Genomic DNA, 15,910 nt, shown 5'->3' with positions numbered 1-15,910 from the left:
ATGGAAGCTATCAAGAAAAAGATGCAGATGTTGAAGCTGGACAAGGAGAATGCAATTGATAGAGCAGAGCAGGCTGAAACGGATAAGAAGGCAGCTGAGGACAAATGCAAGCAGGCAAGTAGAAATAAAATCACAGATTGTGCACGTGGTGTGGAAATCAGTATGGTGAAGTGCTGTGCTGCACTCTGATTCCGAGAACAAAATTTGAGCTTCAGTTCTCCGTTAATTTGTTTTGAATTTTTTGCCTTTTTATTATGTTAAACTTGTACAGCCATTGTTGGGTATTAATGATCGTTTCTTATGTCTTTGCAAAGCTAGCACTAGCTACGGATTTTTAAGACTATTTTGTCTCAGTTTTCTTAAATCATACTTAATTGCTTTAATTTTCGTTTGCTCGTGATTCCATTGAAAAGACATGAAAAACTTCAAGTCAAAGCTGTAGATTGAACACCTGTAGGAACAGAGTTAATGCTGTCTGAAGTCAGCCGATGTTAATTGAGCCTCTCCTTGAAGTGAATTAATGAAGTTCTGCTGACTTGTCTGTGGTCCCGCAGTGCCTTTGGAGGTGCCTGCTGCGACTCGCCAGTAGGTGTGCTGTGTTATGATTTGTCAGCAATGATCAGAAATATCTTAATTTGCAAGGCCTAATTTTAATTGAATTATACTGATAGCATTTGCATATTCTATTGCTTTTTGTTGTTCTTTATTTTGGGTGCGTGCCTACCTCAATTCTGAGCTGTAATACTTTCAGAATGATCTTTAAATGTTTTGCTCACCATGTTCCAATTTGTTACTGAGCTTCTATAAAAGAATGCTCGTATCTTTTTATATTCTCTAAATGTGTTTCTTTCTGCTGCTTCTTCCAGATTGCCGTGTGCATAATTATTTGGCCAAGTGTTTCTTCTGTCCAATCTGAGATCTTTGGGTGATGTAATTACATTTTTAATTGGCCATCCGTGTAGCTAAAGCGCCTCAAAAAAAAGTTTCCAAGAAGGCGAACTGCTGCCGCCTTCCTGCTCCACCCCAGCTCACGGAAAGCGCTTCATCTCTTTGTTGCGCTCGGAGGCTCCAGGCTCCACGCAGCACCGCGTGAATGCGGTCGCTGTATCTTCCACAGCCTGAGAGGTGCAGCTCAGATGTGGTTCTGCCGGGCAACACCGGCCCCCTTCCTGAGCTCAGTGGCATAGCAGCCCCAGCAGATGGTATTCAGAGCTTAGTGGTGATGCGATGCTGAGCCGCGCTTTGCATGCAGTTAGCAAAAGTGACTTCCTACAGACTGAACGGCGCGTCTCTGGGAACTGTTAAGTATGAGGGTAATCTGCAATGAAAAGTGAAATAGAGGAAATAAGGCTTTGATCTGCCTTCTCTTCTCTGAATTGTACCCAGTTTTCCACCTCTTTTATTACAGTTTTTTTAACACAGGCGCACACAGGGATTTTAATGTCATACATGAAGGAAGCATCACTTCCTCCTGCTTGCTGTTCCCTGCTGAAGCACCCAGGGGAGCGTGTTCAGTGCTCTCACACTGAGGTTATCCTAAACGAAAGTACAGCAGTGTCGCTGTGTTGAAGAACAGCTCGCTGCCAGGAATGCTGGTAAAGCTGTCCTGGATGCTAGAATGAAGATACACGTACTGAAAGATGAGCTGTTTAGAGTGAACTGTTTGACACTCTAAATTTAGGTGAAAGCAGAGTCAAATGGTTAAATCAGTTTTCTCTACGGACTGAACTGCTTTGTATTGCAAATGGCAGGCGGGAGCAGATGGACTGCAGGCACACCCTTATCAGCAGCAGCTCCTGATAATGCAAATTCCTCGGGAGTGTGAGGCGGTTCGTCACTAACCGCTCTCCCTGCAGGGTATAAATAGTTCTGTGTAGTGCACAGCATGGATTTATATGGTGTGGGATGGAGAGCACCTCGATGGCCAGGTTGGACCTGGGATGGTGGAGGTTGGGGCTGTCTGGGGCCCTCTGACCACCCCTCTGATGTGCAGAGCTGCAGCAGGGAACGGCTTAGACCTTAGAACTGTCCTTAGACCTTAGAACTGTCCTTAGACCTTAGAACTGTCCTTAGACCTTAGAACTGTCCTTAGACCTTAGAACTGTTCTTAGAAGTGTACCACAGTCAAAGAGTTTCCTAACAGTCCTGAGTTATTCTGTCACAACGAGCACAAGGACATAATTTTAAAACATTGTAAAATGCGCTGTAGAACTGCAGGATATTGTGGAGTCCAAAACACAAATGAGGTGTAAAGGGGACGATGCCAAGTTCTGCACTGAGCTACATCCTGTGCTGCTAGAGGACAGCGTGCTTTAATCGTCTTCCCTGGGATCTGCTGCCAGGCAGATGCTGCCGGCCCTGGGTCTTCTGGGATTCCATGATATGAAAACTAAGGGAGAAGTTGTAGTCTGTGGTAATCCGTCCAAATTCCTTTTTTTTTCTCTTGAAAGGTCGAAGACGAGCTGGTAGCTCTGCAGAAAAAATTGAAAGGAACCGAAGATGAGCTGGATAAATACTCCGAGGCTCTGAAAGATGCCCAGGAAAAGCTGGAGCAGGCTGAAAAGAAGGCCACGGATGTACGTACCCACAGCCGGCTGCGCCCGGCTTTGCTGTGTGTGTGGGACGGGGCCGGTGCGAATCACCGGGCGTTGTTTGTTGCAGTACCTCGGTCAGGGGACGGGAAAGCGGCGCTACGTTTCAGGTACGTCCGGCTGCCGCCCGCCGCGCTGCCCGCTCCACACCCCGCGCTGCCGCAGCGGCACACGGCACTGCACGGGGCGCCGGGCGGGAGGGACGGAGCCGCTCGGCAGCCGGGGGGCGTCCGCTATACGCGAGCCGCGTTCCCGGGGCCCCGCTTGGCGCACGGCTCCGCTCGGCGCACGGCTGCACCGCGCCGCCCCGCCCCGCCCCGCCCGGAGCTGCCGGGCCCGGTTCCGCTCCTCCCGCGCGACCACGGGCCCAGACGCGGCCGGCGTCGCTTCGGCGTCCTCGGGGCGCGGCCGTGCCGGGGCTCCCGCGCGCCGCTCCTCTGCTGACGTCACCACCCCACCTCCCGCCGCGTGACGTCATCGGCCCATTGAAAGGCGCGGGGCCGCGCGCCGCCACGTGCAGCACCGCGCGCCCTGCCCGCCGCGCCCATGGCCGCGCCGAGCTCCCTGGAAGCGGTGAAGAGGAAGATCCAATGCCTGCAGCAGCAGGCGGACGAGGCGGAGGATCGCGCCCAGGTCCTGCAGCGGGAGCTGGACCTGGAACGGGACCTGCGGGAGAAAGTGAGACCGCCGGCTGCCCGCTCGCCTCTCTCGGTCGCTCTCTCCGGGCTGCCCGCTCCTTCCTTCCTGTCTCTGGCTCTCTCTCTGGCTGCGCCCGGTGCGCCCCGCACCTCCCCGCGCTCCGCTCTCCACCGCGGGCACCGCGCCGGGCTCGGGCTGCGGGCTGCGGGCGGGGCGGCCGCTCGCTGGGAAAAAGCGCTGCATGACAACGGGCGGGGAGGTCCCGCCCCGGCGCCGCGCCGCCGGCTCAGGCACAGCTGGGAAATGTCCGAACTGCTGGAAAATAACTTTTCCCTCCCGGTTTTCCCTGAGAAATGGGAGCTCTCCAGCAGCGTGCCGCTCTCCCGGGGCCGGACAGCTGGTTTCACTTAGGTCTGTGTGCGATCAGCCCGCACGGCATCTTCCTGCTGTTTTATCGCATGTCGGCGAGTTAGTTTTACCGTATATGGAGCGCGGGCTGCGGCAGAGGTGGGGCCGGGCGGCTCCCGAGGGTCCGCGCCGCGGCTCCGGGATCGCGGTCGGTGGGAGCGGCCCGGCCGGAGCGAGAAGCGGCAGTGCTCGGACCGGATGCCAGAGTGCTGCGTGAGCGATGCCTTGTGTGTGAACCCAGTAAGTTAAACACGGAGCGAAGCAGAGCCCGGGCGGCTCGGGACCGGAGTCGGGCGTCGGCTGCCAGCCGGGTCGGCCGCTGAGCTCCTCCCAACGTCCTTACGAGGGGAAACCGCGTCCTCGGGCTGAGGAGCGGCTGGAAGCGGCGGGGAGCTGCTCCGCCACGGGAGTCTGCGCAGCCGTAACGAGGAGCGCTCTGCCCGCAGCCCCCAGCGCTGCTTTCTGGGAAGGGTGGCACGACAGGGTTAGGGACACACGACACTGATTAGCTGAGCGATCCCGGCCTTACCAAAGTATGGCTTTTCTCTTCAAAGATGAAGCGATTAAAGGAGCCGTGTCTTAATAAACACGATGTTTTATGAACGCTCATCTGTTTGCATCGTGCATAGGCAGGCATCTCCGTTTGTTGTGTAGTGATTTTGGAATGAGCAGTTAACTGCTGCTTGGCTTTCTGAATGACACCGACCTCATTCCGAACTGTTTGCTGCACAGCTCCTTAAGTACCACAGGAAGTGATGGAAAAGGAAAGGATTTATTTTCAGAACGTATTTAATTTTGCCCTATTTCTGTTACAAAGCAGAGCACCTCGCGCTGCAGCCGGCCCTGCCCCGCTGAGCAGAAGGGCTGCATTTGCTGCTCATTGTGCAGGGCCGGTAGCATCAGTCTGTGATGGAACCAAGAGTTTACAACCAGACATGAAGGCTTTGGAACAAGGCATTACGTTTGAGTTTGAGGTCTGCAGGTAGATCTGTCCGTTTTTATCAGTGCTGGGTCCTTTGTTGTGTGCCAGGAATGAGGAGTACCAGCAAAAAAAGGAAGGGGGAAGCAGTGCTGTGTACCTTGACATTCCTGAGATGCCATTGCTTAAACAAACAAAAAGCGGGGAGAGAGGAAAAGGGTTTGAGAGCCGCTGTGCTGCAGCGGTGCGGCGCGGGGCTCAGCTCCCTGCTGTGTCTGCAGGCGGAAGGCGAGGTGGCGGCGCTCAACAGACGCATCCAGCTGGTGGAAGAGGAGCTGGACCGGGCCCAGGAGCGCCTGGCCACAGCCCTGCAGAAACTGGAGGAGGCCGAAAAAGCGGCGGATGAGAGCGAGAGGTAACCTTCCCTTCGGGCTTCCCTCACTTTCTCTCTTTCCTTCTTTTCTTTCATTTTGTGTGAAGGATAAAATCAAATACACACAGAACGTTCCAGCATCTGCGTGTGCTAACGTGCTCTGCAGACGCTGAACTTCAGGTGCCTTTTTTTCCTCTTTTAAAACTACTTTAAGTGAGTAATTCTATCAGCTTGGAAGAACCTGAGGGTTGGTTGTAATGGGGCCCTTTTTGGTTACAAATATTGAATTCCACTTGGGGGCTTTTGATACAAAATTGCTAAAGTGTTTCTACGGTCAGCATAATCGCTTTGGCTTCTGCAGAGGAATGAAAGTTATTGAGAACAGAGCAATGAAAGATGAAGAAAAAATGGAAATTCAGGAAATGCAGCTGAAGGAGGCCAAGCATATTGCTGAGGAGGCCGACCGCAAATATGAGGAGGTGAGGAATGTGTAGAAGGGGAACTGATAGAATGATGGGAGACCCAAGAACAACATTGGTGTTCTTTGCTTTGATCATTTTTTGTACGTTTCTCACACTGTGATGGTGCACCTTTAGAATACTCCCAAAAAGGAGTAATTTTAATTGTGACTTTTGCAGCATTGTAGGTATTTGATTCTATAAAAACTGCAAAGTCTGACTTTGGGAAAAATGTGTGTCTCATTTGTGCACAAACGTTGTGCTGCGCTGTCGCTGCTCAGAAGGGAAGCAGGGGCAGATCAGCGCCGTGTGAACGCTGTGCTGTCTTCTCAGGTTGCCCGCAAGCTGGTGATTCTGGAGGGGGAGTTGGAAAGAGCTGAAGAGCGCGCAGAGGTGTCCGAAGTGTGAGTAGTTTACACAGCTGCAGGTTTAGAATGGAGGCTAAAACATCTCGAGGGAAAAAATCTCGTGGGGGAGCACGCAGTGCTTGGAAATGGCTTTGTGCCCCATGTGCCCAACTTCCTGCTTTCAAACTTAACTTTTTTTTTTTTTTTTACATATATTTTTAGACTTCTTCTAAGTAAAATCAAACCGCAGCAGAGTGGTGACCTCTACTTTCTTTTTTTTTTTTTTTTGGCCTGTAGTAAATGTAGTGACCTTGAAGAGGAGTTGAAGAATGTTACAAACAATCTGAAGTCTTTGGAAGCTCAATCTGAAAAGGTTGGTTCTTTCAGTAACCTACGGGATGGGGACGAGGTCAAAACCTGTAATTAAAATGCACAGAAATACAAAGAAATGAAGAGGGGTTACCTGCCTTCCTGTTCCAAGAGGCCATCAATAATGCTGCATCATCTCTCTCTACGCATTCAGCTGTTTTGTGCTGCACGAGAAAATAAAGTCTAAATTGATGCATGAAGTGGTTTGGACATCATCAGGCTCATGGTGATGGTACAGAAATCAGAGTCTGAGGTGTCTCAGAAGTGCACGAAGTGCATGCAGCTGTTGTGAAAAGGAAAGCAGTTGTAAATAGATCATGTTTCCATAAACATCTATTGCTGCAACTGCCCTTCAGAAGTGTGTATTGCTTCCACAGTACTCAGAAAAGGAAGATAAGTATGAAGAGGAAATCAAGATTCTCTCTGACAAGCTTAAAGAGGTGAGTCCAGCCCTCCCCAGGCGGCTTTGGCGGCGTTTTTTAGCAGCGCTCAGTTATTCTATTTAATATTCCTAGGCTGAAACTCGTGCCGAGTTTGCTGAGAGAACAGTTGCCAAACTGGAGAAGTCCATTGATGATCTGGAAGGTATGGAATTATGCATTGCTTTTAAAATGGGTGTTGTATCTTACTGGGAAAGGACAGAAGCATCCCCCTGCTGTCCCGGTGGGCTGCGCAGGCTGTGCTGCCTCGTGGCCCTGGAAGAGATTCTCGTTCAAAACCTTGTGAACAAAACTTTTTGGCCAACTCACACCCATAGAATCTTAAGAACCATTTCAATTAGTAACAAAATCATAACGCTAGTTAGCCTGATGACTGAAGAATGACTGTGAGATTTATTTTAAAAAGCACAGATGAAACGCCTGGCCTGGCAGCTTATTTCTACGTATTCCTACTTTCGCACTGCTGCTCAATCACAGATCTGTTTTCGTCTTTTGTTTTCCCCTCCAACTGCTTTGCTTGCTGCCTTCTCCTGTCCTCGTGCCCTCTGCTGTCCGCCTTTCCCTCTGGCTGCTCTCCACTGCCCGGCAGACGAGCTGTACGCTCAGAAGCTGAAGTACAAAGCAATCAGCGAGGAGCTGGACCACGCGCTCAATGACATGACCTCGCTGTAGTTTGCTCCTCTCGGCGGTGCCACCTGCTGCATCTCTTACGCTCTTCTTGCCTGTAATTCCTGCCGTTCTGTGCAGTCCTAAAGCGATCCTTTGGTCTGATCCTTCTCTGTAAGAACTCAATAAAAATCAGATCCCTCTACCTTTCAGCTTTGGGGCTTTCTTTCCTTATAACCCGCTGAAAATACAGCAGTGATGACGCTGTAAGTAAATACAGCAGCACCACATTGTGAGAGTGACGGCAAAAGAAAAGCCGCGTTGTTTCCCGTGAATCTCACGGTACGTTTTTAATTCGAGGAGCAAAGCCGCATCGTCCGTTTTAAGTCCATTTTTTTCTCCCTTCTCACCAGACAAACTCGCTCAAGCAAAGGAGGAGAACCTGGGGCTGCACCAGACGCTGGACCAGACGTTAAACGAACTGAACTGTATATGACGCCGAGCGGAACCCCGCGGCCCGAACGCGCCGCCCGCCCTCAGCGCGTCCCCGCCGCCCCCAGCGCTCCGACACACCGGAGCCCGGCGCGGTCCCGCGGGGCGCCGCGCGCATTAAACGCTTTTCTCGCAGCCCCGCCGCTCCGCTCCTTGCGCCGCGCCGCCCCTCGGGTGACGTCACGAGCCGGCACGCCACGTGACGCTGCCCGCGCGCCTCGGCCCCTCCCTCCGGCTTCGACTCGCGCGGCCTTCCGCCCGGGGCGGGAAGTGACGTCGCGCCGGGCGCGCGCGGCGGGGAGCGCGACCAATCGCGCGGCCGCTTACGCCGCGAGCGGAGTCCAATGGAGCGGCGGCTCGGGGCTCCGCCCCCCGGGTTCGGCGGCGACGCGGCGCTCCGCTCGGCCAATCGGCGCGCTGCGGGCGGTGACGGGCGGCGGGTGCGGCCCGTGAGGCGGCGCGGGGGGCGGGCGGTGCCGCAGGGGCGGCGCCCGGGAACATGGCGAAGACGTACGACTATCTGTTCAAGCTGCTGCTCATCGGCGACTCGGGCGTGGGGAAGACGTGCGCGCTCTTCCGCTTCTCCGAGGATGCCTTCAACGCCACCTTCATCTCCACCATCGGTGCGCGGGGCCGAGTGGTGCCGCAGCCCCCGCGGGCGGCGCTGCCGAGCTGTGCGGTGCGGGCCGCCTCGCTCCCTGCGGCGCTGAGCCGCGGCCCGAAGCCCGGCTCCCCGGGCGGCCTCCGCTCGCTTTCCTCGTGGGAAGGCGGCGATGCCGGAGCGGGGGAACCAGAGGGAAAACCTTGTTTGGTTCTCTGTAGAAAGTAAAAGTAATTCAGTTGTTTCTCGTTCCAGGCATTGATTTTAAGATTAGAACTATAGAGCTAGATGGCAAGAGAATCAAGCTGCAGATATGGTAAGGCTCGTTTATGAGCTCCACGCGTTGACAGCCGGTGTCGGTGCTGCGGCGTAGCGCCGTTACTTTTGCGTGCGTTTTTGCACTTCGGCAGCTGGTTGTCGTCAAAACAAAAGCAGTTTTGGTGCACGTGAACGCCGCCGCGCGATGTGAGCACTGAGGCGGGAGGTGAGCGAGCCCCCGTTCTGTCTGTTTGCAGGGATACCGCCGGGCAGGAGCGATTCCGCACCATCACGACGGCGTACTACAGAGGAGCCATGGTAGGAGCGCGGCGCGGGCGGTTCGGCTCCAGCAGAGAGCGCGGCCTGCGGGCGGAACCGCCCTGCAGTTGGCCGAGTGCCGGTGCGGTGCCGGGCGCAGGGCGCTGGGCGGCCGCCGTGACTCAGTGCGAGCTCACGCCCCGTCGCCGCGTCGCACAGCGCGCGCTGACGTTCCGGGTTGTGCTGAAACAGCTCTTCTTTATCTGTCCCTTCTGATACGGACGGGTCTTTTAACTGTTGCTTAGACTGATGGTCGCTGAAAGAGGAATCTGTCTCCTTGTTCCTTAGGGCATTATGTTAGTCTATGACATCACCAATGAAAAGTCTTTCGAAAACATTCGGAACTGGGTCAGGAACATCGAAGAGGTAATTCCTCTGTTTGCTTGATGTTAAAGGTGCTGTTTCTCCTTCCAAAAGCAGTTAGAAACTAAATACTTCAGAAATGTTGCTTTCAAACTCAAAGTAGAAAAGAAAATCAGGAATAACTGCCGGAATGCATTGGCTAACAGTAATTTGTTGTGCGTGCGTACAGAGCATGCTTTTGATTTTGTTTTCCTGGCACAAGTGAGCTCAGAGCTGAGCACGGAGCAGTCGGTGCCTGCAGTGCAGTGCTGGGGTCAGATGCTGTGCAGCTCAGGCACCTACAGAGAGTGCTTAGCACCAGCGTGTCCATTTTTAGTTCCTGATGGACACCTCATCTTTTGGCAGTACTTGTAAGACATAAGCAGAAGTCCTTTCTGTCATCTGTTTCTATCTCAGCATGCCTCTCCAGACGTCGAAAAAATGATCCTTGGGAACAAATGTGATGCAAATGACAAAAGACAAGTTTCCAGAGAGCAAGGGGAGAAGGTAAGTGCCACAGGCTGCGCCCCGTTGTGCTGCGCCCGGGTGCTGAGGGTGAAGGCAGCGTGCGAAGGCGGTGCTCCGGGGTGTCTGTAAAGCCTGCTGAGTTCCCTCCTGCCAGCACTGATGCAGTTGCTGCCTGAGCAGAAGCAGTCTGTGCTGCAGCCTCAGGAGAACCTGGTGTGAAGTGATGCAGTTCTTCTCAGAGAACTGAGGCATGGTGATGTTCCCTCTTGGATTCGGTCTTTATGCATTTTCTCCTGAGCTGAGCAATGAAGTCCTCTTTATGAACATTAAAATACCTTTTATTCATTAATTTCCCACTTCTGAAGCAGTCATTACTATCATTCCCTGGTCCGTGCAGTGAATGCACCTCCTGCCCAACAGTGTCCCCACTTTAAGGTGTGCTGACAGAGCTGTCAGAGTGTAAGAGCAGCATTCATTACTGTGTGTGTGCTTCCTCAGTGGCTCACTGGTACTTCTGAGTGCAGCTCCTGAATGCTTCCCAAGCTGCAGTTGCAAAATATTTTCCCAGTCCAACAAAAAGATGAGTCTGTGTAGAATGCTGGTGGATTATCTGCTTGAGACGTGTTAGATGCCAAGTAACTGGCTGAATTCCCAGCCAAAGAAAGAAAAGCATTTAGGAATGGCTGTTCATTGCATTTATGGCCATTCCTGCAGCCACCCAACTAACACCAAGCCTGCTTTTGTTCAGCTTGCAGCGAGCTTTGGAATTAAATTCATGGAGACCAGCGCAAAAGCAAATATAAACATAGAGAATGTAAGTACTGCAACCTTTCTCTTGTATTTATTATCTTATAAAGTGTGCAGATCAGCAGTAAGAGCAGTTGCCCCTCTTGACTGGGTGCGAAACTCAACTGCAGATACTTCACATGGGCTACTAAGGTCAGGAGGGCAGATTATTATTAAACAAAACAGCTAAGAGCGTGTTTTATTAACTGCATTCCTTCAACTGTTTTCCTTATGCAGGCATTTTTCACTCTTGCCCGAGATATCAAAGCAAAAATGGACAAGAAGTTGGTAAGTGACTTCTACTTAGGCTAAGCTGTGTTTAAATGGAGAGGAAAAAACGTAAGAATTAACACCAAGAACTGCATCACAGCAAATGGCCTCTTGTGGCCTCTGACCAGAACGCACTGAAGGTCACAGAGGTTGTCTTTAGTTTCAGTGAGCTGTGCTCTGCCCATGGCTTATAAACCATTGTGTCTGCATTTCATGAATCAGCTGCAGTGGTTGATGTTCTCTGAACAAAATTTTTCAGTGTGTTTTTTAGAAAGCCACATGAGTGGTAGAGGAGAGCTGCTAACTATTTCTTGCTCCTGCAGTCAGGAAAAGTGAATGGTATAAGGTTAGAGTATGGAAGGTCTGCTTCACACTTTGTTAGCTTCATTTCATGAAGAAAATCCCATCACTTCTACCTGTACCGACACCCTGACGTACTGAGCACAAACCAAACACGTCCTGTAACTTTTTGTGGTCTCTGCTGTCTTTGGCTTGATGGAAAGGAGAGCAGGCTCTGTGCTTGTTGGTCAAAGCCAAAAGTAGGATGTGCAGCTCTGACTTTTCACAGAGGCTGATGCAACCGAAGGGTCAAATAAATGAGTGAAAGCTCCTGCCGATTTCTAGTAATATTTTTTGTATAATTACAGATTTGATTCATCAAAACGTAGAGATGAAATATAGGCAGTAGAAGCTGTTAAGTATAAATAAGTAACTGAAATTCTTTGCATCTTCAGGAAGGCAATAGCCCACAGGGCAGCAACCAGGGAGTCAAAATCACACCAGACCAGCAAAAGAAAAGCAGCTTTTTCCGATGTGTTCTTCTGTGAGGGACACAGCCTTAATCTGAGCGCCTGCTCAGCCCAACTGGACTGTGCCTGCTCTGAGTGAGACTTCTCTGTCTGTGGACTGTAGCGTTTCCAGCAAACCTTGTCACTCTGTGACCATCTGAATAAGAAATTGTTTATTTTAGTAATTGTCTGACTCTTCAATTTTGGAGATGAAACAAGTTTATTTTTGTCAGATTGCCACTGGGCAGGCATTGTGTGGCAGAGGAGCACAGATCGAACGTGACCTGTAAGAGCACCTCTGCTGACAGGCTTCAATCTCACTGTTTGTATCTCTAGCGTATCCAAATTAGAAAGATGAAGTTATAATCAAAATCAGAAACTGAAATGCCAATATCAATAAAGTACAGGTGCATGTACTTGGTACATCTGCAGATCTGTGTCTGGATGCATATAAAGCAGCTGCATCAAAGCAACAATGAATGCACTCACGTAGGCAGTCCGGGCTGCGCCTTCCCAGAGGCTATAAGGAAGCTTTCTGCACAACTCCTTGCTACTAGGGAGACAATTCCTCGAGCTGCTGTTCTTACTCAGCTGTGTTGTTGTAGACAATCCATGAGTACAAGTGGAGTTTAAAGGAAATTGAAAGGAATCTCTGTTTTTTAGGGAAAGCAAAGTGTGCTGTAGGGGAGCTGGTTCCGCACTGCCAGGAGTTCCTTTAGCTGGGTTACAGATGACCAGACTTAATTAAGCGGGCTGCACATCCAGCAGGAGAGCTGCAGGTGTTCTGCACTCGGTTTTTGGGGAAACAGCCCCCAGGGACACGTATCCCACCTGGACATCCCAGCTCTTCCTTCTCTAGTTGAAAACGGCCCCCGATCTGTCCTGAGTAGAAGCTAGTTATAAATTGTGACCAGAAAATGTCTTGCACTGCTTCCAGCTGTGTGATCTGATGCACACTCGCTCACATATGCAAATAAATGTTGCACATATGAACACTTTCTGAAAACAAACTTTTAAAGCTGAGATTTGCCTTGCTGCCATGTATTGATCATTGCAGATTTCAAGCAGCAGCAACCTGTTAATAGCATGCATCAATGCAAATGATGTTTAGTCCTCAGTGGAAATATTTATTCTTACCAACACGTCGATTACATTCCATTGTATAAAATGTAACAGCCTAGTAAAGCACCTGGGTAACTAATTGCTCTCATTTGAGAGGCTGTAAGCCTGACTAATTAGATTAATAAAAGGAGCCAGTAAGAGCAATCTGCTTAGAAGTCTGCTGTCAGTAATTGGAGTTATGGTATATTTAACCCAAGTGAACATATCAGCTGTGTCCTGCAACTCACTGGAACTGTTCGTGTGCTGCTTTGTTTACATTGAAAACTGCACTTAAGGATAAAATTAAAGCTCACTTTAAAGTTAATGATTTAATAATGATTACTTACCAGCTTTGTTTTCTTCAGTTTTCTGGTAATCTGTCTCGGCCTCAGAGGAGCACTCCTAAGTGTTACTGGAGTTAATTATAAATCTGATAGATTTTTAAACTTATCTGCAGCATGCAGCTGAGCTCACCAGGAATACTGCCTGCTTTCTAAAAGGAAAAAGGAAATTGTACTGTGTGAGTTACTGGCTTAAAAATGCATTTTAAATGCCACCAACTTGTTTTTAATAGCAGATTAAAATGAGCTCTGTTCATTATTAAATTTATATGTGAAACCTTCCTCCAAGCAGAACCTTGTAATGTTTGTTTTGTTTGCTTGTGGCTTTTTAGCGTGAGGACAGTGCAGCACAGTCAGTGGGACACAGATGTTCTGGTAGGATAAAATCACATAAAGGCACTGAAGAACCTTCTGGTGCTTCAAAGGACAGTTCCTACAGAGGGACAGCCTGGACAAGCACTGCTGCTACCCTGAGATAAGAATGTTTGGGGTTTTTTTTTAAGAAAAAAAGACTGCAAGGACTTATGGTGCTGAGTTGAGGTGCTTAAATCAGGTCTGCCTCATGTTTTGTTTCTGGCTTAGTGGTTCACGTGGATTGTCTCACATCCAGCCACCTCTTTTAATGTAGCCAGATGTTGCAGCCAGAGTTACTTCAGGAAGTGACTGGGAAAATCAGTGCTCAGTCTGCCCTGCTGTCAGCAGGCTGTGCACCACGACAGCAGGCCTTGCCACGGACAGCATCTCAGTTGTTTGCCTTGAGATAGGAAAGAAATACCGCATTAACTTACAAACCACGTCGTTTGTCAGCCTCCATTTGCTAAATCTTATGTCACCCTTTTGCATTAAAAGCTCTTTGTCTGTGAACACCTTTGGTCAAACTTACGCTGGCTGTTGCCCGTGTCGATATAATACAACTTACAGCATGATTTCCTTTTCTGAACCGATGGGTTTTGCTCAGTGAACAGCTGTGTTACTGCCCAATCTCAGGAATTTGTGCAGTTACTGCGACCTGCAGCCATCGCTGTGCTCCTGCGGTCTGCAGACTCCATGCAGAAATGGAAGCAGTGTAAACAATGTGAAACCTAGAATGCAAGTATGGGGCAGGGAGAGCTTAAAGACGCCGCAGTGGCATTTCTGCTTGGCTACGTGTTGCCAAATGCTGACATCAAATCTGGCATAAATACAACATGTAGTTGACGTTTCCATCACATAATTTAATTACTGTGTTTTCTTAAGCACAAATATTACAAAAACACAATGTTCAAAAAGGTTCTGTGTCTCCGAATGCAGGAATGCATTTATATGTAAGCTTTCGTTAACTAAGAACAAATCTGAAATTGGATACAGAATCTATAAAACAGGAATTTAAGTAGATCTGAAAAGCTGAGAATGTGCTTGCCACACATTTTCTACATCTAAATACCACTAAAATGCCAGGTAATCAGTTAACACTTGGTTTGTAGAGAAACAAACCCATTTTTGAGCATGTTCTCAAATTCCTTTACTTCGATGAGGATCGTAGCATTCTGTGGTTGACCTTACTTTGGAGGCTGGTTGCAGCATGCTGGATAGATTTCACCCTTTTGGGTGCAGACCTGTCAGCTGATTTGCAGTGCATGCTGGAACTGCTGCTCCAGTGCTGACGCTGCCTGTCCAGTTCCTGTGCTGATAGCACATCTCATGTCCCACGACATCAGAGCCTCGTGCTGCCATCAGGCTTTCAGCCTCAGATTTATAAATCCTATGGATTATTGTAAGTCTCATTGCTGCTGCTGGGAATTATTTGGTCTCCTTTCGTGTGGGATAGTAATCATCTTACTGACAACTGTAAGGGGTTTTATTGCTGTGGTGGTGGTTTGGCTGATGCTCATGCTCAAAAGCTGCCGGGATTTCTTGTTTTCTTGGACATGAAATGGATGGAGGTTATGCTGGAGGGGAAATGGACAAATGACCGCTGAAAGAATGGTCTCCATTTCTGCTACAAGTTCACAGGGGTTCGGAAAGAATGGTGACTGAGGTGTGTCTTCATTTATAGATGAAATAAAGCTCTGTTCGATGGAACATTAATGGTAATCGCAGTCTGATTATTTCAGGCTGCTTTATTCTTTGACCCATTTCTTTCACTGATGCTTGGAGTTTTTGTCTTCTAAAGCTGATCAAAGTGCAGCAGGCTGCTCTCCAGCCCCTGCAGGAACTGAGCTCTGAGCTGAGCGTGAGCTGGGACTCATGACTTCGTTCTGAGGGGAATTTAACACTCGCAATATTTTCATAAGCAACTGTAAACCGTGCTTAGAAGGCCCACTCTTGGCTGCCACCTTTCCACGTTACCACTGCTTTCTTAAACACTTCTCATTGATTTTGATGTTTGTATGAAAGACAGAACTGTTGTTTATTACAGTATGTATGTTTTTACTCTGTACAGGACCCTGAGCACTGCATAAATAAACTTCTTATGAAAAGAGAACTTAAAAAAATCAGTTTATCAGTCTGGTTCATCATTAAAACACAGATCCTTTTGTGGAAAACTATTGCCAAAAACAGGGAAGAGTGCCAAGAACACAGGATAGGATCTGGTTTTGTTGGGTTTTTTTTACTGTTTAAGCTGTAAATTGTAAATTCTGAATAAATCTTCCCTTTATCCATCTTAGAACCTGCATCAGGCGTCAGTGACACGCTAGGAGAATAGTTGGGCCAGTTGATTGACTGAATCATTTGTTAAGGCTGTTAAAGGACATCAGAGGAGCTGGTTACACAGTTTAGATTAACCATCCTGTTTTTGAATCTATTTTTGAAGTAGGTGGCATTCTCTGAACCTCAGAACTTGAGCTGAGCATCTTCTCAGTCTGTGTTCTCTGAGGAAAACCAAGTTCTGGAGGTTTTCCTAAACCTAGAGCTAGCTTTGTCTCAGGGGAAAAGGAGAAGTTCAGTAGGAACAGTACAGAGATTCCTGCATGCAGCATGAGTCCATAACGTGGGGTTTTTAATGGATATAGGG

General features: G+C 49.3%; 2 protein-coding genes across 6 annotated transcripts; both read left to right on the top strand.

Moving 5' to 3' along the window:
• Nucleotides 1–7,646, top strand: TPM4 (tropomyosin 4; the record flags this gene model as incomplete). Of its 5 annotated transcripts, none has more annotated exons than XM_079546626.1 (9): nucleotides 1–114; nucleotides 2,451–2,576; nucleotides 4,839–4,972; nucleotides 5,292–5,409; nucleotides 5,722–5,792; nucleotides 6,033–6,108; nucleotides 6,482–6,544; nucleotides 6,620–6,689; nucleotides 7,564–7,646. In XM_079546626.1, 9 exons carry the CDS (start codon nucleotides 1–3, stop codon nucleotides 7,644–7,646), a joined length of 855 nt encoding a protein of 284 aa, XP_079402752.1. The 5 variants fall into 5 exon arrangements, with proteins under 5 accessions (XP_079402752.1, XP_079402751.1, XP_079402750.1 ...); XM_079546625.1 differs by lacking the exon at nucleotides 7,564–7,646 and adding an exon at nucleotides 7,134–7,216; XM_079546624.1 differs by lacking the exon at nucleotides 7,564–7,646 and adding an exon at nucleotides 7,134–7,216 and having other exon boundaries at nucleotides 1–139; nucleotides 2,470–2,576.
• A 495-nt stretch (nucleotides 7,647–8,141) lies between these two features.
• Nucleotides 8,142–11,512, top strand: RAB8A (RAB8A, member RAS oncogene family; the record flags this gene model as incomplete). The annotated part of the gene is made up of 8 exons (XM_079546875.1): nucleotides 8,142–8,265; nucleotides 8,499–8,559; nucleotides 8,759–8,819; nucleotides 9,108–9,185; nucleotides 9,579–9,668; nucleotides 10,378–10,443; nucleotides 10,653–10,703; nucleotides 11,420–11,512. 8 exons carry the CDS (start codon nucleotides 8,142–8,144, stop codon nucleotides 11,510–11,512), a joined length of 624 nt encoding a protein of 207 aa, XP_079403001.1.
• Nucleotides 11,513–15,910: the final 4,398 nt, after the last annotated feature.

Source organism: Tetrao urogallus (genome assembly GCF_951394365.1).
Source record: "Tetrao urogallus genome assembly, chromosome: 25".
Classification (NCBI taxonomy): Eukaryota; Metazoa; Chordata; class Aves; order Galliformes; family Phasianidae; genus Tetrao; species Tetrao urogallus.
This window is presented reverse-complemented; position numbering and strand designations above follow the sequence as displayed.